The sequence below is a fragment of the Vidua macroura genome, chromosome 1 (assembly GCF_024509145.1).
Source record: "Vidua macroura isolate BioBank_ID:100142 chromosome 1, ASM2450914v1, whole genome shotgun sequence".
Taxonomy (NCBI): domain Eukaryota; kingdom Metazoa; phylum Chordata; class Aves; order Passeriformes; family Viduidae; genus Vidua; species Vidua macroura.
In genome coordinates, this window is record NC_071571.1 from 8173287 (window position 1) to 8200991 (window position 27705).

Below are 27705 nucleotides of genomic sequence, written 5' to 3' on the forward strand. Positions count from 1 at the left end.
TGACCAAACACAGTGGTGATAAAATATCTCAAATGTGATAATGTTGCTCAGTGGAAGCAGGTTTCTGAAGACAAGTTTTGCATTTTTAGCAGCTTTCTTGCCAGAGAGAGCCTTTCCCTTCCTCTTATGTTTCAAGTCAACCTCGTGTTTCTGTAGTTGGGAGGATAATGATAATCCTGCATAATGTCTTCACTTTCGTGTTAAATCTTCTCTCTCTTAGAGATGCAAATAGCTCAAAGCTGCCTGGATCTTGGTCCCCCAAACTTAGGAAAATGGGGAATAATAGAAATGTTATTAAAAAAAAAAAAATCCTTCTGTTCCTTATACACAGAGCTCTCAAATCAAGAACTAGTCTGCTGTTGGTTAGTTGCTTTTCTGTGTTGATGGCACTGGCTTTTGTAAACAGTAAACCCTGAGCTTTGCTTTGCTTGCCTGCAGATTATAAACTTGCCAGTTTTTGTATTGATTGTTTTTTTTTTTCAGTGTCTGTGCTAGTTAAGAATGTCTTAATCATTTACATTACAGTTCTTGACTGTTTTATATTCAGTAGAACATTAAATCTATCATAAAAATGCAAGTTTGAATTCAAGATAATCAAGAATGAACAATGTTAATACATTTAGTAAAAAGTATTTTACTAGTGTATTCTGAAAGATTTGGAAAACAGATGCAGTTATACTTATTTTGTGTTTGGTTTTTTGTTAGTCTTGGAATTAAAATTGAATCTGGTCTGCTTTGGTTACCAAGCAGGACTTCTGCCAGTTTGACCTCCTAAACCATCTGGTTGGTTTGATTCCCCTGGTCAAATAGCCTGCAGCTGGTGATAAGCTACATTTTAGTATGCATTATGAGAACATGGCATGGAGTCAAATAGTGTATGGGGTATAATTCTATCCACCAACTTGGAGATTTTATGTTTGTTGGCTTTGTTTTGCTGAATCTTTGTGAGTAGTTGCCAGTTAGACTTCAGCCTCTGAATTTCCCCCTATCCCACAGCTCTCCAGGTGTCACAGTGAGCCTCAATGCCACATCTGGCATCCTGACATCGTACGAACTCTCCAAGTCCATCAACGATCCCTCACTGGAACATGAATCTGAGTATGACCAAGGGGAAGATGAAATTGGTTATGACAAATCTGAAGCACCTGAAGAATATGCCTCAGAGTATGCAGAGGAAGGACATTATGAAGGCAATGATCCTGAACTGACAGAAGACCAAATAGAATATGGAGAAGAGCCTGGAGAAGAAGATGAAGTGCTAGACCTTGAAATCAATGAACCCCTAGATGAATTTCCAGTGAGTTTCCTTCTATTGTATCTTCAAAGATAACATTGCTTCACGTGCATAGGGTTTTAGACTGATTTCAAATCTGTTTACCTCCCTGGGGAGGAGGGCAAATTAGACCTATTATCACTGTCTGCCAGTTTCTTTATCTAGGCTGTGACGAAGTTTGTGTTGACAGCTTGTTTGGCGGTAGGTAATGCTCCTTTGTCATGCTGGAAAGCAGTTGAGAATCATGACCTTGAGGGTTGTATCCTTAAGGAAGAAAACAGCTTTGTGTGGTGGAGATACACTGCCAATTGTTAGAAGTACTTAATGCAAAAGCTTTTATCCAGGCTTTAGACAAGATCTGATAAAGTCCTTCCAAGGTGAAAAGATTATTGACCTGCTAAAGACATCTTTAAGGTGCTAATATCCCAAAGTGATTGATGTCCTGCTTGTTCATCCTTTTTGTAACTGAGAGCTGTCTAAACCTGAATAAAGAGATTGGAGGTTAGCTCAGAAAATGTCACCTGCATAATTCAATATAATTTAGGCAGCATATTAGAGAACATGAACTGACTTTAATTGTTAATGAAATGATTTAATCTTAATTAAAACTCTATGTGATCAGTGAGGTGTTTGAAAATACAAGCAAACTTAAGCAAGATTTTACTTTTGTTTTATCTTCATAATTTTTCAGAGTTGAACCCACTCATATGTAAGCACTTGCAGAATGCTTTAAGAATGTTTATATTTGATGGGATGAAATCTGATGTTAATGTATATGTGCTATGGCCAGAAAGTCCTGCAGTGTTTGCTTCATGAATTTGTCATCAGTGGATGCAGATGTATAGAAGTAGTTGGGGCAAACAGTATTAAATGGGATCTTTTTGATGACATTGCTGGGATATGAATGGAAACTGTTTTGGGTTTGGTAATATTGAAATCATTGTCTAGTTAAAAGCCCTGCTAATTTTGCTGTATGTGTGCCATATCACTTATAGTTGACTATTCCCAGAGATGCAATACTTCTCTTCTACTCTGGAAGCTGCAGCAATGCAGTCAGACCCCACCTATTCAGCCTGCCTTGTGTTTTTTCACCTTCCTGTTTACTGCTTTAGGATGAAGATTACATGCAGTCATATAATGAGCAAGCAATGGAAGAACAAGAAGAGTATGCAGCTGATGAGGAGTTGGAAGAATCCCAGACAATGGCTAATGAATCAGAAGAGGTATGTAATGAATTTAATGGAAACTTAAAATAAATAGTTCTTTTACAATTTGATTTTGTAGACTTGTACATACTGCTGGGTAAGAATTGATGCAACTTTGCCAGTGTTGAATTACTGGTGGTAGTACTTTGTGTATAAAATGAATTGTGATAGCATCTATATTGTCAAATACATCAGCTCCACTCTCCTCCTTGGGATTAGAATCATAAGGGAAAGCTCAAAATGTGCATATTTAGTCTTGGCTTCAACATTAGAAACTTCAGGGGCCCATTTGGGTAGGAGATGACAGTAATACTGCACAATCTGTTAAGTCTCCAGGAGCTGAGCTGCTTCCCTTCCCAGATGGATCATTGGTGCTGTTGGGATGTATATACAGTTCTGGGGTATCCCCCTTTGAGGGAGGGGAGTGTAAGCATGGAAGGTTTGGTATTGTAGACAGACAAAGAGGTGGTTGTTTTGAAAGCTGAGACTGAAATTCCTGTGAGATTGATCTTCTTCAGTGAGGAAAATGGAGAGTTCCTTCATTTGCAATGAGAAATCTTATGCTAAAGTCTGCCAAGTATGCATTCACTAATTATAGCTTGGTAGTGATGCCTAAAGGTTTTTTAGCTTTTTTATATGTTTTTCATATAACTGTAGCCTTGTAGATTTTTAATACATATTTGTGTAGCTTCTAGTATTTTTCCTGCCTTCTCTCATAGTTAAACAAACCTTTACTATACATTCTTGAAGTTCTGTTTAGTCTTATTCTTAAGAAGATAATTCCTGACAAGGGCATCTTATGTTCTACCAGAACCTAAGAGACATAACAAGAAAAAAGGGAAAGAAGGCCCTGGATTAACTGACCTAGGGTTGGGTTACTGATTTCCTATTGGATGTACTGGCTAGATAAACTAATTAATTAACCTTATAAAAATTACAGAAATCCTGTATCATGCATGTGCAATACCAAATTTTGTGCCCCTGCAAGCTTTCATAAAAGAATTGGTTTTTTATCTTGCCACTTCAACTCTGTTGCAAGGTTTTCCCTTTTGTTATTAGGCAAGAGTATCACAACTGTTTTTAATTTGCAGCAAGTTTTTGATGTAAGATTTTTTCCTTTCCCCACCAGGAATCTGCTTTAATATTACTTTTATTCCAGTTCTTAATTAAATAGGATTGAATGGATTACCTGCTGAGAAGTGTAGTCAGAGTGTATTTCCTCTTTGGAGCTTTAACTCATCAGGAAATTAATTCCTCAAAGACACAGCAGTATTACTGTATGAAGTTCTCACAACTGGGTGTGCTGTGATGCTCCAGTTGTATCAAACCTATCTTAGTAAAACAACATTGTTTGGTAGGTGGAGATCTGCATTGAAAGGGACCACCTGCATCCTTCAGCCTCCTCTGTTGCAAGTGTAACATCTTGCACCAAATGCACTTTCATGTCATTTATGTCTTACTTCCCAGGTGTTAAATTTACCCTTCATCAAAAGAACTGTGAAATCCTTGAACACTTTTTATTCCTTCACTGGATTGATGATACACATTTTTGTTTTGGTGTTTTGGAGGTGAACTGATGCATTTTTGGTGTCTGCAGCTGCAGTCTGAGATGATGGACACAATGCACGTCATGTAAAGTTAAATACATAGCTGTGGCTCACTGCTAAACTTATTGCTGTAAAAAAGCACAGCTTCATTTTGGGAGTATGAACTCCACAGTGAGAATTCTCTAATAATCACATTGTCTAAATTTGTCTAATTCAGAATTAAATTTGTCTCATTCAAAAGGTACTATCGATGCAAGTTTTTAATTGGTTTTATAAATGGAACATTTATGGAATTTGTTCATCATAGAAGGTGAATGTTTTGGCCATACCTTCAGTTACTCTACATTTTGGCTTTATTCTGATGGCTTGTATATTGTCACAGGTTTCTTTTTTCCAAAAGAGTACCATCTTTTTGTTCCTTTCTTATTTTGTATGGATCTTACTTCCATTTGGCAGTAGGCTCACAGTCGCACTCTCCAAAGAAGAATACCACCATGGGAGAGAAACTTTGTAGAGTATTCACTTCTGTTTGTTGCCTGGTTAGGCACCTGCCTCCAGCTCTGAAGAGTTTTGTTCTTTATTCAAGTGTTATTTAACAGCACTTTTCCTTAAATGTCATAATATTCAGTGCTTGTAAACAGGGGTAAGGGTTGGTATTCTCCTGCAACACAACAGTGGAACTGTAATGGATGTGGTGCAAAGAAAGAGCATTATTATCTCTTGGTTGAAATTTGGCATCTGAATAACAGAGAAGGATGTTGGGTGGTGTTTTATTTTAAACAGTTACCACATTAAAACCAGCTAAAGCCTCTTATTATATTGCATGAAGAAATAAGAAATCTTTTTGTAAACCAAGCGAAAAGCTGACTGGCTGGGGAATTGGAACATGATGGGGGAAACAAGTGAGTAAGGGAGGTGAGACCATTGTTACAAGTGGCACTCAGGTGGAGAAGTGGGGAATAGGCAGATAAAGTTTGTTTTTGTAACAGTGCTTTAAATTGTAGAACTTGGATTTTAAATAAGCAACATTCTGTATGGCTTCCTTGAAAAATGTAGCAGTACTTAGAAAATATTTTTGCCTTCCTATGGTACAAAGCAAAACCCAACACCTAGAAGTTTCAGCAGCAAATAGGTGTAGAACAGCCACATGATGTATCATGTCCTAAATATTTTAGAGGAAAAATATCACTAAATACCTCTGTGAAATGTTTGTAAGAATTAAACCTCATGAAATTAGAATTTATGATGTCTTTGTTTTATACTGGAAGTAATCTGTGAAGTCAATGGTAGGGGATTTATCATTGCATAATTTAAACCGTGTCTTGGGTTATGCTGATAAGATAGGAGTACTTTAATCAAGAAAGCATTTCATGAAGAAATGCTGCATACTGCTTTTCTTTGATAGAATAAAGGCTTGGGAAAAAAAAGGCCAATATGTCTGTCTGATTTGTCCCATCTGTGTTTAGCCAAAACTTCTGCACTTCAGTTCTCTTGTTCAAAGTTGAAAACACGACCTGCCAGCCTGGAGGAAAGTGGTGAAAAGAGTGCAAATCAAAACAGCCAATTTTTAAACATATTTTAAGGCACTTAGATTTGTTTTTTAGTTCCATTCTTCATCTGTGCAATTGAGGTGCCCTTGGAATAGGTACAATATCCTCTTATTTGCCCTGTTATTTCTTGATCCCCTGGGATTGAACAATTGCAGCTTCTTTGTGCTAACCTGTAGTAGATGCCTCCACTTCCTTTTTTTACTGCTTGTTAGTAAAAGTTCTTTGTTTCACCTTAATTTAGTTGGTTTTGCACATCTTACAAATCTCTGGCACAAAGCTCTCCTGAACACTTTGGGAGGATCCCATGTTTCGGAGGATCACGTTGTCAGTGTTTCTGCAGCATCCCTTGTGCTGTGTCTGTTCCCATTCCTGCAGCTGCCTGTAAGCAAGGCAGGAGCACTTACCCCTTCTCCATAGCAGATCATAACCCATTGTGTGGAGTCCTGCTCAGTGCCTGGGATTTTAGGGCATAATTATTTAATGAGGATTGCAGGAACCCCTGACCTTGTGGCAGAAAAAAGGTCATTCTGTTTCTTTGTAAGGGTCAGCAAAGCTTTTTGGTAGTTTTGTGGTAGGTGTCATAGTGGAAAATGTAAAGCTCCCTTTGAGAAGCCTGGGCTGGTGAATCCAGTCCAGTGACCTAAAGTGGCCATTCAAAGACTGTTAATATATATGCAGAGATATTCATGATTAGCAGGTATTAAAGCCAATCCTGTAAATAATAATATGTCTTAATTCTGTGTCTGCAGTTGGGTCTTTCTGAAATACAGAATCCATTCATGCTGTAACCTTGGCAAAACAGCTTCTTCTGCGAGGCTGGAAAAGATAATGTCGGAATCTTGCATTTTATAACTGCAGAACAAACTGCAGGGGAAAGGTGTGTGCTCCTACCCTGCTCAGCCAACCTTTCCTGGAGCTGTATGGAAAGAGCATATGGGTGGCTCTCAGACATGTTTATGTCTCCATTGCATAAATCCCTCAATAAAAGGTGTATCAGGTTTGTTCATGGGTCAGTTACCATTCTCCAGCACTGCCTTGCCTTGGTGCCTGCTTTTTCATTGGCTCCTTTGATATTTATTTTGTCTTTGATATTTAATGCTTGTATGGCTGTTGCTGGCTATGCTGATGAATAAAGTGAGTCAGACCAAGACTTCAGAATTGGTATAAGTGGATAAGAGTAGAATAATGCTAGTCTAGAAAAGTTAGGATTTTTTTTTATTGTTCTGTATGTAGGTAAGTAGTTGTCTGATAGTTTGTTAGAAATTGGGATGTTTTCTTTTTAGAATAGATTTTTTTTTCCCAGAATGAGTAATTGTCAAAATGCAACAGTTTCAAGTTTTTTTTAATAGCATTTCATTAAAACATAGCAGAAGTTTTCAGGACAATGTAGATTTCATTACCCTTCCTAGTTCTGATTCTGAAGTTTGAGCTACACATAGAGCCTTGCACGATTAAGTTTAGCACTCAGAGATGAGATTACGTGACTGAGACCAGTCTTTGATTAATAAAAACCAGAATTTCAATGTAGCTTTTAAGGGCTGTGGATGTAGAAAGTGGACGTGTCTGGGATTTGTGCTTTAGAATAGGTAAAGTAGGAGGCTCAGTGTAGTGTGAGAATGTCTTGTGAAACAGCTGCTGCAGTTCTGACTTCCAAATCCTGATCCTGAAGGAAAAGTTTCTAAAAAGAAGCAGTGAGACAGTAAAATTATAGGGTTTATGATATTTATAAAAATAAGATTTGATAGAGATATTTGTACTCCTTGCTCTTTTGGGAGTCCCTCTTTTCAAAGTAAAATGCCAGCCCTGTCTTTCTCTCAGTGTTGTTTGTTTTCATTAAACCATGTTAGCATCTCTTTCCTTGCTAAAATCCCTCCTCTGTTCCACGAGTATCAACTGCTTGCCCTCAAAGGTATTTTGATTATATGTGGATATGTTAATTAGACCAGTTGTGCTCAGTTGGGTTTGCTTTTGAGGTTTGGATTTCTTTCAGTCTTGTTGAAGGTGTTTTTTTTGTCCTGCTTTCCCTGGTTTTTTTTACCTGCTTTTTTTTTAATATGATAAAGTTGTTACACCAGAATAAATATATTTGTAACATGAAAGCCTTAAAGCCTTTTGTAAAATTTGACTGTTATTTTAGCTGTATCTTAAAGAAGTTTTGTGAGGTCAGGAAATGGGAGTGCTTAAAAGTTTGTCTGTAATGGATAAAACGCAACTTGGGATCAGTAGCCCATTAATGCCCTGTAATTAAGTATACAGATCATTTATTCACCAGACCAAAACTGAGTAGTGCTGAGCTTGAGTTCATAAGGTTTGCTGTCTTTTTTAAAGCAGAAACTGTTTTGCCAGGTCACCCTGTCTCTTGCTTCACACTTTTTCTTTTCTTGGTTATGGATGAAGTTAGGCTGCTGGATAGGGAAATTAGCAATCTCTTGCACAATTATGCCATTAATTCTTTCTTTATTTGTGATTTAATATCTGTCCACCTGACTGTCACACTTGCTGTGCCTTTCTCATATAAATTTCTTCACTGATCTGGTTAATTAGAAGATTAAACCAGTTTTGCATATTACATTTTTAACTGTCCTCAAACAGCATAAAATTTATGATGTATTTAGTGGCTTTGCATAGAATTAAAATGCATATGCATTTTAATTTAACAGACTCTAAGAAATGGACAAGTTGGATTGTACAAGAAATAATGAAATACACAACCAAAAATTTTTATGGAGAATAACAGGATATTAGAACTCTTCTTATTTTCAGCTGTAGAAATCCAGTATAACTTGTGTAACACTGGACATTTTCATCAGGCCTACATGGGAAAAGGAAATTTTTTTTAGTTTCTATTAATTTGAAGGAGAGGGATCCATTTTCATTTGGAACACTGTTTTATTTAAATAAATATTCTCTGTTTTACAGAGAACTGGAAAGTAAATTCCAGAAGCATTCCAATAGCATCCAGAATACAAATTCAGTATTTTCAAATTTATCCAATCCTATTCTTATTCTCCCCATCAATTACTGAATTGAAACTGGGAAATATTTGAGGAACAAAGTAAAGGCATACATACCTAGAGGAATGGGATTGAGATACAAGGCTATCTTTGTTGGTTGGTTGGATTTTTTTAACAGCATGTACTGACAGTTGTTAAATGATTAAAAGAAAATTAGGATTTTACTGTTCCTATAATTTGAATCTGGTAGTAACCAAAGTTTTCATCATAGTCAATTCAGTGATAAAAATCTGTGTGCAGAAATACCTGCTAATCAGATGGAGGGAGGTTCTAACTAGAGTTTCAATATCTCCTTAAATATTACAGCAAATTTATTTTCCAAATCTATTTTACTTTATTATTTATTATGTAGTACATATATTTTTATTAAAAAAATCACCAGCTCTTAAATATTCACTGAATTATATATGAGCACAATGTATAATAGCAGCAAAATTTGTAGAAAGGGGCTTTTAAAGAAAGCTTTGCTTTTCATACTGTTTACATGAGACTTGGTTTTTTGAGGCTTCATGTCCTCTGGTTTTTGTGCTTTAGGCAGCTATTGGGTCTCTGGAACTTCAAGAAGAAACAAAAGAAGAGTCTGATGAAGAGGAGGATGATGATGAAGAGTCTGGACGATTACGTTTCAAAACCGAACGGAAAGAAGGAACGATCATCAGGCTCTCAGATGTGACAAGAGAAAGGAGAAACATTCCAGAAACACTGGGTGAGGTTTTGTGGCAATGGATTGTTTTGCAGAGCTGTAATGAATGATAGTAAAAGGTAAAGGTGTTTTAGCTGGGGTGCATTCCAAATATGTTTGCAATTATAAGACCTTATTTCTACAAGCCACAAACAGACTGTATCTTGTTTGTACAAAAATCAATATTTGTACAATACAAAAGGTATAGGCTTGACAAAACAGAATATTTTAAAAACAAGAGTGCACTGGAATAACCAAATTTCTGCACATAATTGCAAGGTAAAGGACAATTGCATTTTTTTTCAGGTACCTGTGGATTTATTCTTTAGTTTAATATAAAACCAAGACCAGCCAATAAGGAGAAAACCTGTAGTGGAGCTTAACTATTAAATGAACAGTGATTTGAATTAGACTTTTAAATGTAATTCTAAGTGATCTGAGATACAAGGAAAAGATAAGTGCACATGTGGATGATTCTACGAAGAGGTTTTTAAACTAATGTTTGGCAAAAACACAGTATTACTGTTATGAAATGATTGCTAGTCACACTAGTTTTTCTTAATAATTTGTTGATAGAGGCCAGATAACTGACCATGTGGTAGAAGGTTAAACCACAAAAAATTCTGTTTGCATATAAATAATCTGCTTCCTTTTAAGATTATAGAGTAAAATTTTGCAGCTGCTATGGTTTAAAAATGAAATTTCATTGCAGACCTACATCTCCTTACTCTAAAATATGAACATAGTTCAGAAAACACTTAAAGAGGAATTAACATTTCAGTTGAAGTAACAGACGTAATTTCCATCCTGTCACATTTTGGTGACCTTTTGTGACAGCTTGTCTCTATTGGAAGAGTGCATTCTTACTTACTGATTAAAGATGTCATTTGAAACCATTTTATTACCAGCAATAGTGAAATTAATCTTGACACTTAGAGACACTAGAAAAATAATTGCTGATTCACTGCATTAACTGTGTGTGTGAGAACTGTACAGTCAAGATGAGACCAAGTGTGTGCTGGTAAAAAAAATGTAAAAATACAGTGTTCTCAGTAATGTGGCTAAGATCTTTCCTAAACATTTCTTCATTCAAGATAATGTAAAGAATGGATTTTCAAAGTTCAGGAGAGGGGTATTGTAGGACAGCTCTGCAATTGATTTCTAGCAATATCAAGTTTGTCATCTTTGATAAGAAGTACATATCGTCTTTCAGTGCCTGTAGGTGAAGCCTTCTCAGAGTGGGAATTATCATTATTCTCTGGACATAGTTACCTGTTAAGGAATATGAAGAGGAAAAATATCTTTGGTATTACCAAACTAAAGTATTCCCTTTCTGTCTTGTCAAAAATACACAACCCAACCCCTGAGACTTAGACACAGCCAATTGCGAAGTGCTAGCAAAGGTCAGTTGGATGTGGCAGTACTTCTTGTTATGCCCTGCTTAGTTGGCTTGTGTTCACTGTGATGCCTCATGTCTGAGATTTCAGGCAGGGCTGGGAACTTAAAGTCAGTGTTTAAATTTGTCCAGCTGCTCTGTATCCAGAAGCACGGGATATAATCGGTTTGCAGATCTGGATGATGAGGAGAAATGACAACACACTGCAAATATATGAAAATGAATATGTTTGTAGTTGTGCATTAGTTCTTAGCCAGGGAGAAGCTGTATTCATGTGAATTCTTGGCTGTGCTTTGGAAGAGCCCAGGGAAGGAAAGAGAATCTGTTCTTACTCTGCTCATCACCTCTTTTCTTGAGCAGTCTGAGGTTGCTTTCAGGGAAGCAAGGACTGTTTCTGTTGCTTCCCTCCTTGCAAAACCATCTCCCATGCCTTCTCCTCTGCTTGATCTCTATGTGTGGGACACAGTGCTTTCAAATTCAATATTCAGGCCCCCTCATAATAGAGCTTACTATATTTTGCTGTGTGGTGATGTGTAGCTACATGGAGCACTTGAGGTGCTCATGGCATCAGTCTTAACGTTAGCAAGAAGGCTCTGAACCTGCACTTACGTGTCTAAGCAAAATTCTTCACAGGTAGGACAGTTGCCCTCAGCGGCATGTTGTAGAGGAAGTATACTTGATGTTGATGTAATCTTCTTAATTTTAAAATCCAATGGTTATATTGTACTTCTGTGGTCATAGATGTAGTATGAATGTGAATTTATGTGTGGTTTTGTTTGGGATTTTTTTCCAAAGTTGGCCCCTACTCTGGCTGAAAAACTGAGTGTGTGGACTGTGCCTTTAAGGACATGGCCTTAAAAATTTGAGACAGTTTGTGTAAGATGAGGAGGAAAACAATTTATGTATTTTAAAGAGAGTGATTCTGCACATCCAAGATTGACAGACTGGACTTTGCATGGATGCTGTCATCCCTTCCCCAAGCTTAATCAGCACAGTGCTCTGAAGCAATTTTGTTTGGAGCAGCCCATTCTTTCTTCCAGAGTTGTTTTTATTCAGTGCCCTTCGATGTGTGCTGAAGAGGCTGAGAGACTTGGCCATAGTCTTGCTTTCTAGGAAGCCTAGCTCTATTCCCAGGTTCATTAAAAATTACTTTCCTCACATATGGAAGAAATAGAACCTTGCTTTTTATCTTGCTTGATCATCAGTGGTAGGTACTTGTTGCAATGACCAAACTTTATTTTCCAGACTACAGCCCTGCTGCATTCAGGGTTGTAGTGTGGAAGATGTCAGAAAAATTGCCCTGCCTGTCCTATTCCAGGGAAAACAAAACAACTGTCCAAGCAACAGAATTCTCAGGATGCCCTGCAGAACTTGGATAATTTCTGGATAAGGGACAGAGAGTTACTCTCTTGCAACATAGTGGCACTATTTTCCCCCATGGATATATGGGAAGTAGGGGTCTGTGTTTCAGGCAGGTCAGATCAAAGCCCACATTGGCCTTTCCATGTTTGTGGGTTTCTGGAGAAGCACAACTTGCTTCAGGTGTGGAGAGTAAGAAGACTTGAAATCAGAGTTCATTTTTTTCCCACCTAACCAGCTTTTTTGATCCCTGGCAGCCAAAGATGGCTATGGCAGTTGTTTTACTTGCATCTAATGCTTTTGATTGCTTTGGGCAAGAGTACATTTCTCTTAGTTTTTGTCAGAAATGCACATTTTATACCTAAGACTTGAGGGACTGTGGTTCCTGCCCTCATTCTAAGCATTCTGTAAGATATTCCTGATAAAGCCTGATTGTCTTGGGCTCTGCTGTGCAGGTGCCTTGAGGGCAAAGGTAGCATTTCATGAGAGTATTTGTTAAGACTTTATGCCATTAAGTGGTGTCAGAGTGGAGAGAAAAGGAAGTAGAGAAACTTGTCTCATCACCAATGTGCAAAAATGAAATAGGAAACTTGGGCTTTTAGAAGTCTGTCATGTTTGCTGTGTTCTTACAGGCCATCAGCAAGTTCAAAAGTTTTAAAAACTGGAAAGCTCCTGCTTTGTGGAGGTGCTGAATACTTCTGAAAACTGGGACATGCAAATTTACAGTCTTTGTAGCTCAGTCATGCAGGTAGTTTTTGTAGGCAAGTAAGAACAACTGCCGCAGAGGGAATGCTCTGTGCTCACCCTTTTCTGCCCTTCTGTCAATCCTCCACTTCAAAGACTAATAGAGATTACTTATGAAGATGTAAGATGGTGGTGGTTTAAGTAGCTTTGGCCTTTAGACTCACAAATTGTAAGAGTTTTCTAATTGATTTAGTTATGTATTCTTGGGAGAGGATATCTTGTGGTGTGGAGACATAGTAGGAATGCTTCCTGCCAGATATTAATTACTTTAATTCTGATATTCAGATATTAGGGCCACTGTGTGTAGTATTGTCAAGTAAATACCATGTTAATTCAAAATATGCTTTTATTTGTCAGGAGTGTGTTTGTTTTTAGTAGTTTAATTTTGGCTTGTTAGAGGCAGAAATCAATATTAGGGGTAACAAAGGATCTGATTAGCACATGACAAAGGTTCAGCTGCATGTTTGAGATAAAATTTATTACCCTTTGTAAGTGATTGAATCTTGTTGAGTGGTTCTGCTTTTACTTTCTTGGTGTGTTTCCTGAAGTCTGTTGTAGACCTTTTCTGTATTTTAATACGATTTCATTACCTGGGCCTATTACCGCATCATTTCTTACTTAATGTTGTCAGCATTGTCCAAGGCTTCAAGCAAATTTGTCATCTTTGCCAAGTACCACGTGGTCTCTGGTGCTTACCTGTGATGTGAGTTGGGTGGGTGTTATCAGCAGCCATGTGTTTGACTTGAGCTGAGCAGAGATTTTAATGTGTGCTCTCTATTCAGTGGAATTACCACTTGTGAAGTACAGCTGGTTTGTAAACCACATACGATAAAACAAAAATTAAGTAGCTACATACTAGAAACACTTGAGCAAGCAGAATGTCCTTTTTTGGAATAGGCCAATTTGCAGAAGAGTCTGGTGCATAAAATCTGTTTATATGGAACACTCAACAGATCCTTTACTGTAAAGTTTACTGCAGATTTGTTGTCTTGCCTGACATCTGCAGATAAGTGAGATGTTAAAGATAACAAAACTTTGAGAGGAGCCACAGCCTCCTCTTAGAGCAGAAGGCAGACTTCAGTACCATCTTCAAAAATAAAACAATCAAACCTTTTTTGTTCATTTTTGTTTCATTTATCTGCTGCTTTTTGCCTGTGCAAAAGACACAAGTGTCTGTGCTTTTTCCTTTTTAAAATGTCTTTAACGAAATGTTAACATGCCACCTAAAGGAGATCAAAGTGCCTGCAAATTTTATGTTAGTCACAGGGATTCTTCTGTAGTTCTGGCAGTGTTTTATTTGTCATTGTGTTTTCCACCTTTTCAGCACAAAGCTAAAATAATTTTCCCCATTTTTCTCTCAACAGAGCTTTCTGCAGAAGCCCAAGCAGCATTACGTGAATTTGAAGAGAGGGAAAGGCAGCTTAAGCAGGGGCGATATGGCTCCAGGAGAGGAGGGAGAAGAGGAGGCTCAGTTATGTGCCACGGAATGGGAGAACAAAGGAGAGACAATAATGATAGGGGAAGAATGAAGGATCACAGGCCTGCACTGCTGCCAAACCAGCCATCAATGGTACCTTTCAATCCTTAGTATTCTTTGAGCATCCTTGCAGGAAGTGCATTTTAAATCATGAACCTTTGCAAAGGTGGAATACATATTCCAGTGTAGACCTTCTGCTCTTTCAGGGCACTGTCAGGCAGTATGGGCTTTGTGTGACGTGCTGATTGTAAAGTATGTGCTTAGTCCTGTTACTGGCTTCACCTTGAGCAATCTCAAGACCTCCAAATGAAAAGTGCATTTTGACTGATGAATCACAGTCAGACTTACTTGCTGGTTTGCATGAAGATGGAGGAAAAACTGAATTCCTCTGAGAAGTGTACATGCAACATGGAAACATGTTCAGTTCCCTGTTATTTATAATAATGTAGTTTAAAAAATATGATTCTCTAAAACACTTCTGTGGTTCTGTCAAGGTAATATTTTTGCTGATACCTCTTCAAAAAATCTATTTGCATATAAGCTATGCTACTATGGAGGTAAATAAAACCCTAGGACAGTAATCAGCACTTCACTACTAGATAAGTTATTATTTTGGGATTTCAAATGAAATTTATCTTTGTTCCTGCTTTCTGTTTCTCTGCTGTGCTTTGTATCACAATAATAAGACTTTTTCCATCAAAAAAAAACGTACCAAAACCATGTCCAGCAAGTGGTCAAGAGGTCAACACTTATTTTTGTTCACGGTCATGAAATATACTGGAAGCTGAGATTGTAGAGCAAAGTCTTTGTATATCTTTGCAGGACAAGGTCATCTGTGTTAAACAAAGGTGATTTTTTCCAACAGCAGTAAGTAGGTGCTGGTCATTGGCAGGAGTCGGTGGATATCTCAGTGCTTCAGAGCCCTGCAGTAGTAAATTTCGTGCTTTTTTTAAGGAGTGAAGGTTGAATAATTTTTTTTCTGTCTTGCTGCAGTCATTGCAAGATATTTTGATTTTAAATGTAAATATTTTTTGCTCATCACAGTGTCTTGTGCATACTGTGTAGCTGTTTTGCTTTATGTATAGGCTGCTGAAAGAAACAAGAAACAGTCTGTCACACCTTTGTTGTTAAAAGGTTGCCTCTTTGGGTCTCTTCTTGCACTGCCACTTGGAAGTTAGTGGTCTAGGACTGAGATCTAGTAACCATAACTTGAGAGGCAGAAGAATGTCTCTGAAAAGAAACAGTAATTTTTTTTTATTAGCACTGATTTTGGCCATTTGCTTTTGAGAGTTGAGCAGCAAGAGACTTTCTGCTGTGTTCGGAAGGATACCTTTGAAAGGTATCTTCAAATGAGCTTTTTCTTCAAGCAGTATGGATAGGTGTGCTGCACTGATATTGGAGAGTATTTGAATTTGTGCTGCACTGATATCTGAATTTGTATTTTGGCTTTTGTTGATAGTGCTAGGTCTGTTATCTCAAAGAGCCTCTTGTATACATGTGTCAAAAGGTAGCGGATTTCTTTTGGTACTAGGACTCAAATTTCTAGTGATCTTCACATAAACCTTATTGCAGTTAATAACATTGACATACGGAGAACCTGACTATATATGAAACTAGTCAGTTTCACTGTTAAAAATTAGTGAATGTGTCTGCATTCCCTGTGCTTCTTTGCTCTTTGCTGTCTTCTCCTTCATATGAATGTTTTTGATTGCTCCTTTGCTTTCCTGTGCTGATGGTTTTTAGTGGTTCCAGTTGATTATAGGGAAAGGAAGTTTCTCTGTTCATAACTGGCCTTAATTGTTCTCCAGAGATGTCTTGGTTTTGTGCTCATTTATGTCAGGATATTTTAACTTTAAAGCCTAGTGACTCTGTTCTTTTGTCTGACTTTAGACTCACTCACAGAGGTTAATTCCAACACACCAGCAACCTGTTATGAGTCTGTTCCAGCAGCAGCAGCAGCAGCAACAACAACAACAGCAACAGCAGCAGCAACAACAGCAGCAGCAGCAACAGTTACAATCTCTGCTTCCTTTACAGCATCAGCATCATTCTTCTCCTCCTCCAGGGCTACATATGCCCCCTCAGATAGAAACACCTCGAATAATGATGACTCCCCCTCCAGTGACACCTCAGCAACCGAAGAACATACACATAAACCCACATTTCAAGGGGACAGTAGTGACGCCTGTACAAGGTGAGCTTTCTGAACACCTTTCCAGCCATGCAAGCATGACTCATCTCATTCTTTGCCAAAGATGGAACAATTTGTTTGTTTATCACTTCATGGAAATGTGCTTCAGGCTGCTGGGTTTTTTTCTTGAAGCTTGAAACAAATGTTTTGCCCGAAGTAAGACATAATGTTGTTGGACTGTGGCCAACTGAGCAAGCAGCTTTTATCATGTTTGCTATTCTAATGTAAAGCCTGAGAAGAGCAGTAAAAAATGGAAACTGAAGAGAGACTGTGCTTTTCAAAAAACAGTAAATACCAGTTTTCAAAACTAGGAAAGTACTGCAGTTTGTAAACTTCCCAGGACTATCTACCTGTTTTGGTGAGAGGATACTGAGGCACTCCTTGCAACGTAATTGCTCTGTGAAAGATACCAGTTACTGTCCTTTCTTGACAAGATACATGCCCTCAATTCTCCTTTCACAGAATCACATCTGTAATTGTTTTGATTTGCAAATATGTTTTTTCTCTAAGTTAACACAAACATTTGGGCTGAATTTCTTAGGGTAGCTCTCGAAATCTGTTCATGTTACTGCTTATTTAGGAAGTGTTTTATCCCAAAGAGGGTTAAAAAAAGAGACACCTGCATAGCTCTGATTTCTCATTATGTTGGGACAAGACAGACTAAAGAAAAACATAAATATTTATACATATTTAATATTAGATTTTCTGTATTTTTCCCCCCTTCACATCAGCAGAACTCCAAGCTAGTGCTGTCTTTGCTTCATTGATTTGACCAATGAAAAGCAGGAATTTGGCAGGGTAGAATATTGCCAGTGTATGGAGGGAGGTCTGTTGTGCTTCTCACAGATGGCTTTGTAGTAGCTGTGTCAGAGAGCTTATTTTGCTTTTCCCTGTGGTGCTTCCCACAAAATTGTGCATCAGGACAGATTATCTGGAAACTCTCCAAAAGAACCTTTTACTTCTGGATTTGTATCTTCTGTGCATTTTTCTAGCACTACCAAAGTAAGTTACTGTTTAATAAGAAGCAAAAATTGCTTTTAGACTATTCTAGATGCCTTTTCTCTATCCCTGTAAAACAGTACCAGATCTTTTCTATCTAGGTAAGCAAATGTGATCATAATACTGGGAATGGCTACTGAGGGTTTGTGCTTTTGCCTAATGTCAGAAGTATCCCAGTGTATTTTCTTCCTTCTGTCTAAAGAGGGTTTTTTTCACATTACTGGCAGCTTCAGGCTCTTCTCAGCTTTACCACTGTCTGTGGCACTGTAGCTGTTGCAGGTCTCTTGCTTGATCTTGTTCACAGTCTGTTTTTCAGTCTTCATGCACATCCTCATTTCCAGAAAGTTGTGTACCTCCTGCAGGTTGGGAGATCTTCAGTATTGGATTTGTAAAGCGGAGGGTGTTCGTGGGTGTTTTTAGATCTTAGGTCTGCTGACTTTATGTGCACATTCATTTCTTGACTTGTAAAAGTTCAGGTGTTCTCTTACACTGAGCAGCCCTGGAGAGTGAGTGATCGATTGTTGAATGATGTTAAAACCTGCATTCAACAAGGACATTCTTTGCTCTGTGTATCAATGGCAGCTGCTTCATATGAAATCCCTTTGTGCCATTCATTTTGCTGAAAGAGTCCTTGGCAAGACTGCTGAATTTTTCTGCTAATAGGTGTGCAGCATACTGTTAAATATGATCTTTTAAGTCGTTGTAGGAGTTTCATCTTCTTGATTAGAGAGCATATATTGGAAGCTGAGTTTCCTGCAGTGACTGAGAGTAATGGCCATCTCAGTCTTAATCTGTAGCAGTACAGTTATGTTACATGAAAGTAAACACTTGCACACATAAGGCAAGTGTGAAAATGTGTTGGAAATTAGGAGTTTTCTGTAGATACATGAGCATATTTCTAACATCTTCAATGGTATTTGCATATTAAGATGAATTTTAAAGCAGTCACTGCAGGCAAATGGTAGATAGAAATTCCAGTGTAGGAAGTGCTGTTCCAAACTTCCTCTTAAAAACTCTTCCTTTAATCCATCTACTTGAAGCCCCAGTAGGCAGAGACTGATGGTTAGCAGCAAAAGTATGTGTTTCAATTGCAGCATCATTTCTTTCAGGGTAACAGGAAATATAAAAGATCAGATTGACTTCGTGTTCTTGATAATGTCCTACTCCTTCTTGGCTGAACATATTTCCAGATACATGAGGGGCTTTATGCATTGGAGAATACAGTCAGATAGGTGCAAAGTTTATTGGGATTCTCTTGTTGAAAATGTGATGCCTGGAAGCTAAAAATGCCATGTCTGGAAGTGCATGAAATGCACACTTAGGTTCTGGTAATTTTAATGGTGTGCTGTCATGTTTTAGTGTAGACTGGCATTTTTTCCTCTCTAATTTTATGGCAGGATAAAGCTCACACATTTCTAATTGTCAGCACCAGGGACACTCTTCCTAACTGCAGATCATAGAAATATGCTTTTTAAACATCTTTTTGGTTTGAGTTAGTCTTGAAATGCATCGACTGTATCAGTATTCTCTAAAATAGAGTCAAACCTCCTGTAAATTGTTACAAAATTTTTATGTGAATAAAATACCCTGTATAAGAGCTCTTAGTAGACAGCTACTTCAGCCTGAAAAGGAGTAGAAATACTGTTGAAGAATCCTATCATAGGCTTATTCCTTTGATGTTTCAAAGGCAAATCTCTTTACAGTGGTCACCATCTCCCTGTCCAGCCTTGAATCCTGATTTGGAAAAACCAGTTACTTTCAAGTCAATTTTGTTTCAAATGGATTGGTACTTTTTTTAGTCTTTGAGGCTTTATAAATGATTAAGGACTTGGTCTGTCAAACCCCTAAAAGATGTGTCTCTGTGGATACCTGCTGCAGGTACTGTGCAGTTGGTGTTCATCTGTGCCTTCTGTGGCATTTGAATCCCATATCTTTTAGTTTGTCTCATAGTTTTACCTTTTGTTTATGTCCTATTCTGCAAATTAGTTTTGAGTTGTAGGTAGTAATTTTTGCTGAATGTGTGTCCAAACTTGAGTATGATCAATTCATTAGTGCTGGAGGACTGTACATAGATGTCCTGTGAAGTACTGATTTAACCTGTGATAATAGGTGTTGCCTTTTTTCCCCTTAAATGTTTATACCACAAGTAACTATTTCAGGGATACTGTGGCACTGCCAAAATTGACATGAACTAATGAGCAGTTTATGGCAGCTCACTATGCCATTCACCTTTTGAAAACTGTTTGATGTCTTGGGAAAAATCGTGTTGTAATTCTCCTGAATAATCAGTGTGGGAATTACTTCTTCATCTTTTCAAGTATAGCATTGGAATTTATAGCAAGAAGCAATTTAATCTTCTTAAAATAGTGTCTTGCAACATTCTGTGTATTATTTTTGAAACAACATACTTTTCACACCTATGGAATATTTGGCATCAAGAAAATGAGGACTTGAGACTTCTTTGCTACTTAAGTAAGTGTCCAAGGATTGAAAGGGCACAGAGTTTGAACTACTAACTTTCATGAGTTTTATTTGTTTAAAATATTTAAAATTTGTTTAAAATATTTAAATATATGAATTTATGTGCTACTTCTGGAGGCAGGATACTGAAATAGACTCTAGTTCAGTTGACATTTCTCTACATTTCCCACCTTATGTTTTTTTTTCTCAGTGCCTCTTTGGCCCTTAATACCTGAACTATTTTAGGACTAGGTCTGTCAAGAGCATCTTATCATTTTTTTTAATGTGTGGCCATGGCTGTTTGATACCAACAGATGTTCATTAGAAGCCAGGATGAAACTATTCCAGTCATTTTCTGGTGTAATGTGATACAAAGCTTGCACACAGTCCTCCTGTGCTGAAAGACTGCTGCAATTAGTTTACCCCATCAGTCTCTGAACCAGCAAACCACAAGTACTTAATGACAGTGGATAGAAGCCAGACATGGACATGAACTGAAAAATAACCACAAATGCATTAGTTCTTGTGCCTTGGTTACCAAGGGAAAAGGGATTTTTGAGGCATCTTGGCCAACTTCTGTGTTGGGAAATGCACCCAACTTCTCTCTCAAACTAGAAGCGTTTCTTAATATCTTTCCTGCTCTGAAGTGTAACACAGTAGCTGTCTGCAAAGTCAGTGTTTAATCCTCCTGGAAAATGTTTCCCTATCACTTTCAGAATTGCTAAAAACAAACTGGAGAAGAATCCTACTAAAAGCTTTTAGTAAATGAGCAAACACATTGGGTGGTTGGAAATGCTTTATTTAACTTCTCTAGGCCTTTCGTTTAACGTGGAAGTGTTTGTATTTTAACCACTTACACAACTGTGAGAGGAGATAAAAAGTGCTCTGGAAAATAGGAAAGCTGTCATTACACTTTGTGTTTGAGATTGGAACATAGGTTCAGTTCCCAAGGTAATCCAGCTGTAGCACTTTGTGCATTTTGCCATAACATTAAGTGAATGTTTTGAGAAACAGCTTTTTGTGACTAGCATTTCAAAGTGCAGTTGTAAGGAGAGATCATCCATGTTAATCCCCCTGAAATACTAGTTTTAGAGGTTATTTTTTTTTTCAGGAAAAGGTCTCCTGATTCTTCTTGGTATCTCTATGCAGTCACTGTCTTTCATCTCAGATCAGCAGTTCTGTGATTACAGTTGCACACACCACTGTGGTGGCAAGGCCAGACAGACTAAGTAGTTTTTGTGTGCTGTTAATTGCAGATGCCTGCCTCATTTTACCCTCATGAGCAGTGATTTTTACCAGTTAGTGTCTCTCATGTCCATGCTCCTTGTGGTAGCTTGGTGGTGAGACTGGGAGATGCCTAGGAAATGTTGAGTGGTGTGAAGTTGAGAAGGCAAATTAATCATGTATCCTTCCATTTGAAACATGAAATTATTGTTAGTGTCTCTGTCAGCTTTGTCTAAGGGATGTCTTTGAATAACCATTCTAGTTTTCCTTCCTGCAACAAGGAGCAATTTAATTCTGGAAAAAGCAGAACTAAATTATGTAAATTAACTAGGAGAATCCTAATTGCCCTGTTGCATGTTGTAGGGGAGGGAACGGTTGGTTAAAGTTAATTGTAGGAACTGTGACATGTGAGGGTAAAAGTAGCAGATTTTAATCATGGCTTTTTTTTTTGCAACTGCTTTTGGAAATAACTACAACAACTGTTAGGTAAAACAAATGGTGTTAAAAGGTGCTTCTTGTTTCAGTGCCCTTGCTGCCAGTTCCTGCCCAGCCAAGACCTGCAGTAGGACCCCAGAGATTTCCTGTGAGTAGCAGCTGTTTCTTCTTCTCTGATATGGATAAGCATACATTTGCAAGGAAATATTAATATAGCAAATAAAAGCTGTTCTAGTGAAATATAATTTTAAGGATTTGTAAATATTGACAATACACTCTGCAGTTGAAAATGTTTGTTAAAAGCTTAAGGTCAATGGATTTTTGAGAGTAGAATTAATTCTGTTTAACTGTAAAATTGTTGAACAAGTCTCTCCAGTGGGAAAGGCATGAATGCATCTTGTCTTAAGGAATATGGGCTTCATTTTATTACTCAACTCTTTCTGTATAAATAGAATCCTCATTTTATTTGTTATAATAAAAGGCTATTTGAAATAATCCCTAAGCTTAAAAAGCAGTAATATGTATTTATTGTAAAATGCAGCGTTTTTATCATTACTAAAGGTATTTCAACACACTCATGTTTTTTATATAAAAAATAGAACTGGCATTGCCTGACCTTGCTTTCTTTTATGTTTCTAATTTTGAAAACAAACAAGACACTTAGCTGCTTCACTAGGCTAATTTCACTTCATAATTTTTTTAAACTCTATGAGTGGAAAGAGTATATGCTTCTAGAACTTATAATTTCAGTTTTGTTATACTAAATTTCTAGTTGAAATGGTTAGCAGGGTATCAAAATAAACAAAATACCTAGGTTGCAATATTACCTAAAGTATTTTCAAGTAAAAACCTATATATTATACTTCCCAAATATATAATACACAGAAAAAATATGTTTATATGTGCAGTGCTGAAGGAGGAAGATAGACGTCTGAACATCTGTATAGTATCTCTGGCATAGAAATCAGATGTGCTGGAAAGAAGCAGATTTCAGAAACCTGCTGTGACTTTTGATTGCCCAGTGTAGACCTGGTTGTTTTTAGTGCAGAATATTTTTCATACAGGACTTACGGCTGAGGAAACGTGATATCTGTGTTTTGCAGAGAAACAGTCTTGATATTGTTGCATTTCTTCCGTGAAGTCTTAAAAAATTAAGTTGTAAACCCACAGTTTCATTAAGTAAATTCATGTTATATCTTCAAGAAGATATTTTGAGGTTTTTTTTAAATTAAAAATATTGTGGTTTTCAGAGGAAATAGTTTTCTTCAACAGTCTTTAGTATTATGGGGAGACCTTATTTGCATTTTGAAAGTAGTTTTGTTATTTTTTATGAAAACAAGTGTCTTGCATTTGTTTTTCTTTGATACTAAGTTGATTTGCTAGTAAATACAATTTGGGATTGAAAAGAAATTGAGGATAAGGAGTATCTGAAAAGGCATTGTAATTGGCATCTTTGAAGCGTGTTTACATCAGCATAGAAAAATTGGAAATAAATTTTTTTTAAAAATTGAGTGTGAAATTAGATTTTAGTTCTGTTCACTTTTGGGGCTGCAAGTTGAGAAGTATTGGAAACCTAACTAATCTATATGCAGCAATTTTTAAAAGGGAATAAAGTAAACTGAACATTTTTCGGTCAGACTCTTGTTCCTTTAGCCTGCAGGAAAAACTTGACTGCTTGCTGTCTTTTTATTTATACAAGCAGTGCACCAGAAAAGAGTCAGTATAATTAAATTTTCATAAGGAGGAGGGCTGACTTAACTACGAAGGTCTGGCACTGTCATTTGGTTGCCCTGACTGTTTTTTTCCTACTTCAGCAGTAACATGCTGCATGACCCTGAGAAAGTTGCTTCATCTTTCCATGGCTCGCTGAGTTATAAAGTGGACTTCCCCTATGAAGTACTTTATAAATTTTGCATGGGTTATCAGCCATATTAGGATTAGGAATTAAGTGTCACTGTGTACATATCTCATGTTTGTTTTATTAAATGTAGTATGTTAGCTCTTGAGCTGAAGACAAATTTACTTTCTGGCTAACGTTTTATCTTGCAGAACTACCTTTTTTGCTGTTACATGTCAGATGCCTTTGTGCTATTATAATTCACTTGTTTATGTATAAATGTTGACTTAAAGCAATGCAGCAGTGGTTAGACAATTTTGACAAGCCATTTGGAAAAGATCAAAGACTTACTCCAGACTATGTACAGTTCATTCAGCCTTTTCTTCATTGTATAAAGAATCTCTGGATATGTAATAACTTGAATTTGCTCTTGTTTTTAGGATTGCATAATCAAAGGATAATAGTTAACTGATTTTTCTGACTGCTTTGCTGCTAAAAGATAGTGGGGTTAGAATTAAATATTTGCTTTCCCCTTGAACTTTGAACTGGATGGTTTCTTTTGATTGAATGTGACAGAGGTGGAAACACGAAGAGTAATTAAATTCTTGCAAGAAGAGACAAGAAGTGGGCAATGCCATACCGAAGGAAAAATTTGTTTCTGAATTTCTATCTTATCTAGGAGAGAAACCTCTCAGTGCAGAGAGCCTGTGTGCTCCAAATATGGGAAGAACTTCAATCAGAGCTAATCAATTGCCAGTCATAAATCTATTGGAAACCAGGTGTTGTTAATTTAGGGCTGATGAAATGACTTTGTAACCATGTAATGGTTAATTCTTACAACCTTGTGCAGAAGGATGTAATTGAAGAGTTGAACAAAGTTGTAATGAGCATGTTAACATATGGTGTGAGACCTAAATTATAGGAAATAACATAGTGCTATGTCAGGCTAGTGTTGATCAGGACTGAACCTGCTTAGAGTGGGGGCTGATTAAATTCCCTTAATCTTGAATTTCAATTCTAGTATTTCAAGGTGGAGCTCATTGTTCAGTTACTTCTATCTTAAAACTTAACTCCTGGAATGTTTAGAGAGGGAGTACTGGAAAAGATGCAAGGGAATGAATCTGTGTTGTGTACACACAGTTACTTTACTTCCAGTGATCTTGAATCAAACAATCAAGTTCTTTTATCTGTTAATCTGTAAGCATTTGAGGTGACTTGGTGTGAATGGTGTTTGAGAGCCATATGCAGCTGATAAGAACTGAATAAATGGTGCATCTGAGGTGTGTCACAGCTGAGAAACATGGTGCACTTGTGGGATCTGGGAGTTAAGGATGTGAATTCTGTTTGTCTGAATTGCACAGTACTCGTGGCTGTAGTTCCTAGTAATCCAGTTTACAAGCATGGTTTGAATTAACCTGGACCTGTGCAAGTGCCAAATACATATTTTCTTTAAACAGTTTAAGGAATAGATTAAATAACCTCTTTGGCAGAGTACTTCTGAAGGTCTGACTTTATCATCTGCCTTTGCTTTAAAGTGGTTAAAAGGCCTTTTCCAGAGTTCCTGTCCTGATGTCACAGTTGGTAACAACAGTCTACTTTGCAGAATGATCCATTTACAGGAAGGTCACAGAAGACTTTATTCACAGACTGCTCATATGGCTCTTCTGAACTTTTCATGTGTTTTCTGACCAATTTACTAATTCTTGTGGATGCCCCAGTGCAGGGAAAGGAGCTGGAGGGTATTATATTACACAAGAGGGACTACTGTGATTTCTGTCCTTCATCCAGTGTTTGTTATTTGGGCTAATTTCTCTTTCAATTCCTATGTTGTGTGAAGAAAGATGGGATAAAACAAGGGAAGAGGAGATTAAATAGAAAATGGAAGAGGTATTTCAAAACACTTTCTCTTATATAAGGGCTGCTGCTAACTGACTATTACAGAGGCCAGAGCATTAGTGAGTGTGAAGCTGGAAGTTAAGGGGTGAAGAAATCTGGACCATCAGCTTACCTGAGTCCACCAGCACATTCCATGTCTGAAATATTTCAGTGTTTGCCTGAAGAAAAATGTATAGAAGCTTTTGGCTTCAAACATCATTCATTTAACTTATGAACACCAGAAGAATAGTACTACATGAGACACGTGTGCAGTATTTTTTGGACATACAAAAGTGAAAGAAGTGTTCTCATGCCCACTTTGGCATGGAATGTGGCAGAGGGAGGGTGTCAGTGTTCTTCAGCCAGAAATCATGAGGTATCCCTAGCATCCAGATTTGTGGCTGGAGTGTGGGGCATTTGGAGAGAAGAGGAAGCTGGGGGGAACCTGCCTCCCACTGCTAAAGGCAGAAGAGAGGGATTCCTCAGGTCTGAAGCCATTCCCCCTCTGTCTGTGACCTGGATCCTCCTCTGCAGCTGCTGCAGAGAGAGCAGAGCCTGTTAATGGAGCTGTGTGCCTTTGGCCAGGAAAGCTTTCAGGACCTTGGGATAAATTCTCATTCAGCTGTTGTCCTTAGGCTGTCACCCTGGGTGTGGTGTGAGCCGGGCAGGTGCCCAGCCCACAGACATGTGTGGTCAACTTGAGTTTCAGAGCTGAAGTTGGGAACAGTCTGAAGTGGCACCAAGCACAAGATGAAGTGGCACCAGCGTTTACCTGACTAATTTGTGTCAGGAAGGCTTTGCTGTTTTTTAATGCACAAAGCTTTTCTCTTTTGATAGAGCACCTTAGTACCCTGGGTGGGTGTCTTTCACATAACTGTAGGATTCATGTCTGAAGAAGCTGAATTGTAAAACATAAATAATGTTTTATTTAGTATTTTTAAGACTTTATCCTCAGGCCCTTGTGAATAGCCTATGTTGTATGTCTTTTTTATTCCCAGGGGGATTTGACATTATTTGTTTTTGGAACTTAGAACTTATTTTTAAAATAATCTTTATCTCAAAGAATTCATTTTTTTTTCCTTAAACAGCAAAAACCTTAGTAAACTTTCTTCATGTTCTCATTCAACATGCTTCCACTTGATCTCCAGCACATCAGGTGGTGTCTCAGATGTATGCTGTGAAGGGCAGTTGATTAGCTTGGATTAATTTTTTCCATAATTTCTGGAATCAGTAGTTTGATTTCTGAGTTTTCAAGTGTTGTTTGTGTTCCAGACACTGTTTTTAAATACTTCTTTATGATTTAATCTGTGAGAGGTTTTTAAACAAGTGACTTCTGAAAACAGAAGTTGCTGTTCTTCATGGTCAGTTGTTTGAAACATTTATTTTAAAAAAGCAATATATTAGTGCTATACAAATTAATTATAAAAGGTACATTAGAATATAGCTTACTTATTTTTTCCCGGGTGATCCTTGGACTAACATGGATCACCCATCATCATTTTAGCAAACATGGGTTGGCTTAATGGTGTTACAGTGGGCCTGGGTCTGTGGCTGCACCACCTCTTACAGGATCTAGAGGCAGAAATTTGCAGTGCTTTTGAAAACAAAACTCCTTGCAAAAGTGTTTGCTGTGTGTTGTGGGAAATGTAAATAGGGAGGAAATTTCTCCCCATTGTTTCAAATTCAATCATGAATTGCTACATGTAAGGGTTTTTTAGCAATTGGTACTCATAATCCACATAGTAAGGACAAATTATAAAGAGTCCTGCATCTGACCACAGCCAGTTTATCAGTACTAAACTGATGTTTAGTAACCTGTACATGTTTGCAACAGTACGTATGACAAACGTAGGAAACAAACTGTTAATGGAAATAAAAAGCCACTTGTGAAAATGATTCTCTTACTTCCTCACAATTATTTTGCTTTAGCTATGGCTTCACTATAATGAGTAACAGTAAATGAAATTTTCCCTCTATGGCTGTGTAGTAGTGGCAGATCACAGGTAGTGTAGAAAGCATTTTGTTTCCATTTAACAGAATACATGGTATCAGGTGGTGTTGATTGACGTTTCTTGGATACTGCTTTACACAGCATTTCATGCAAATCATGTTTGAATGAGACTGCTGCATCAAATTACATTTTTTCAGATTATAGCCCTTGCAGATGTGAGACAGAGCTTGTTCAGCAGCTAGCAAAAGGCTTTGGTTTTTTAACAGGTACTGTTTTCACAACTTGACTGCAAAGGTCTGTAATTACAGCACTTAAGATAGTGAAGGAATGATGGGCACTTTCTCTTATCAGATCTATAAGTAGTAGCAAGCAAATGCAGCATGAGATCGCTCCAGCTGTCAAGTATTGTCAGGCTGCCATAGAGGGAATGCAGTTTAAAATGCAGGTGACATAATACCCAACATCCTCCATTTGCTAGTGGGCTTC

At 37.5% G+C, this 27705-nt stretch overlaps 1 protein-coding gene across 5 annotated transcripts in view; it reads left to right on the plus strand.

The window, feature by feature from the left end:
- Positions 1-27705, plus strand: part of RBM33 (RNA binding motif protein 33) — a 102206-nt gene that overhangs the window by 19852 nt on the left and 54649 nt on the right. For 4 of the 5 annotated variants that reach the window (XM_054000614.1, XM_054000694.1, XM_054000859.1 and 1 more), the window contains exons 5-10: positions 997-1297; positions 2386-2496; positions 9124-9295; positions 14135-14340; positions 16138-16441; positions 21646-21704. In XM_054000614.1, coding sequence (XP_053856589.1) covers positions 997-1297; positions 2386-2496; positions 9124-9295; positions 14135-14340; positions 16138-16441; positions 21646-21704 — 1153 coding nt within the window. The remainder of the gene's footprint in view (positions 1-996; positions 1298-2385; positions 2497-9123; positions 9296-14134; positions 14341-16137; positions 16442-21645; positions 21705-27705) is intronic. The other variant, XM_054000766.1, reaches the window with a different exon arrangement.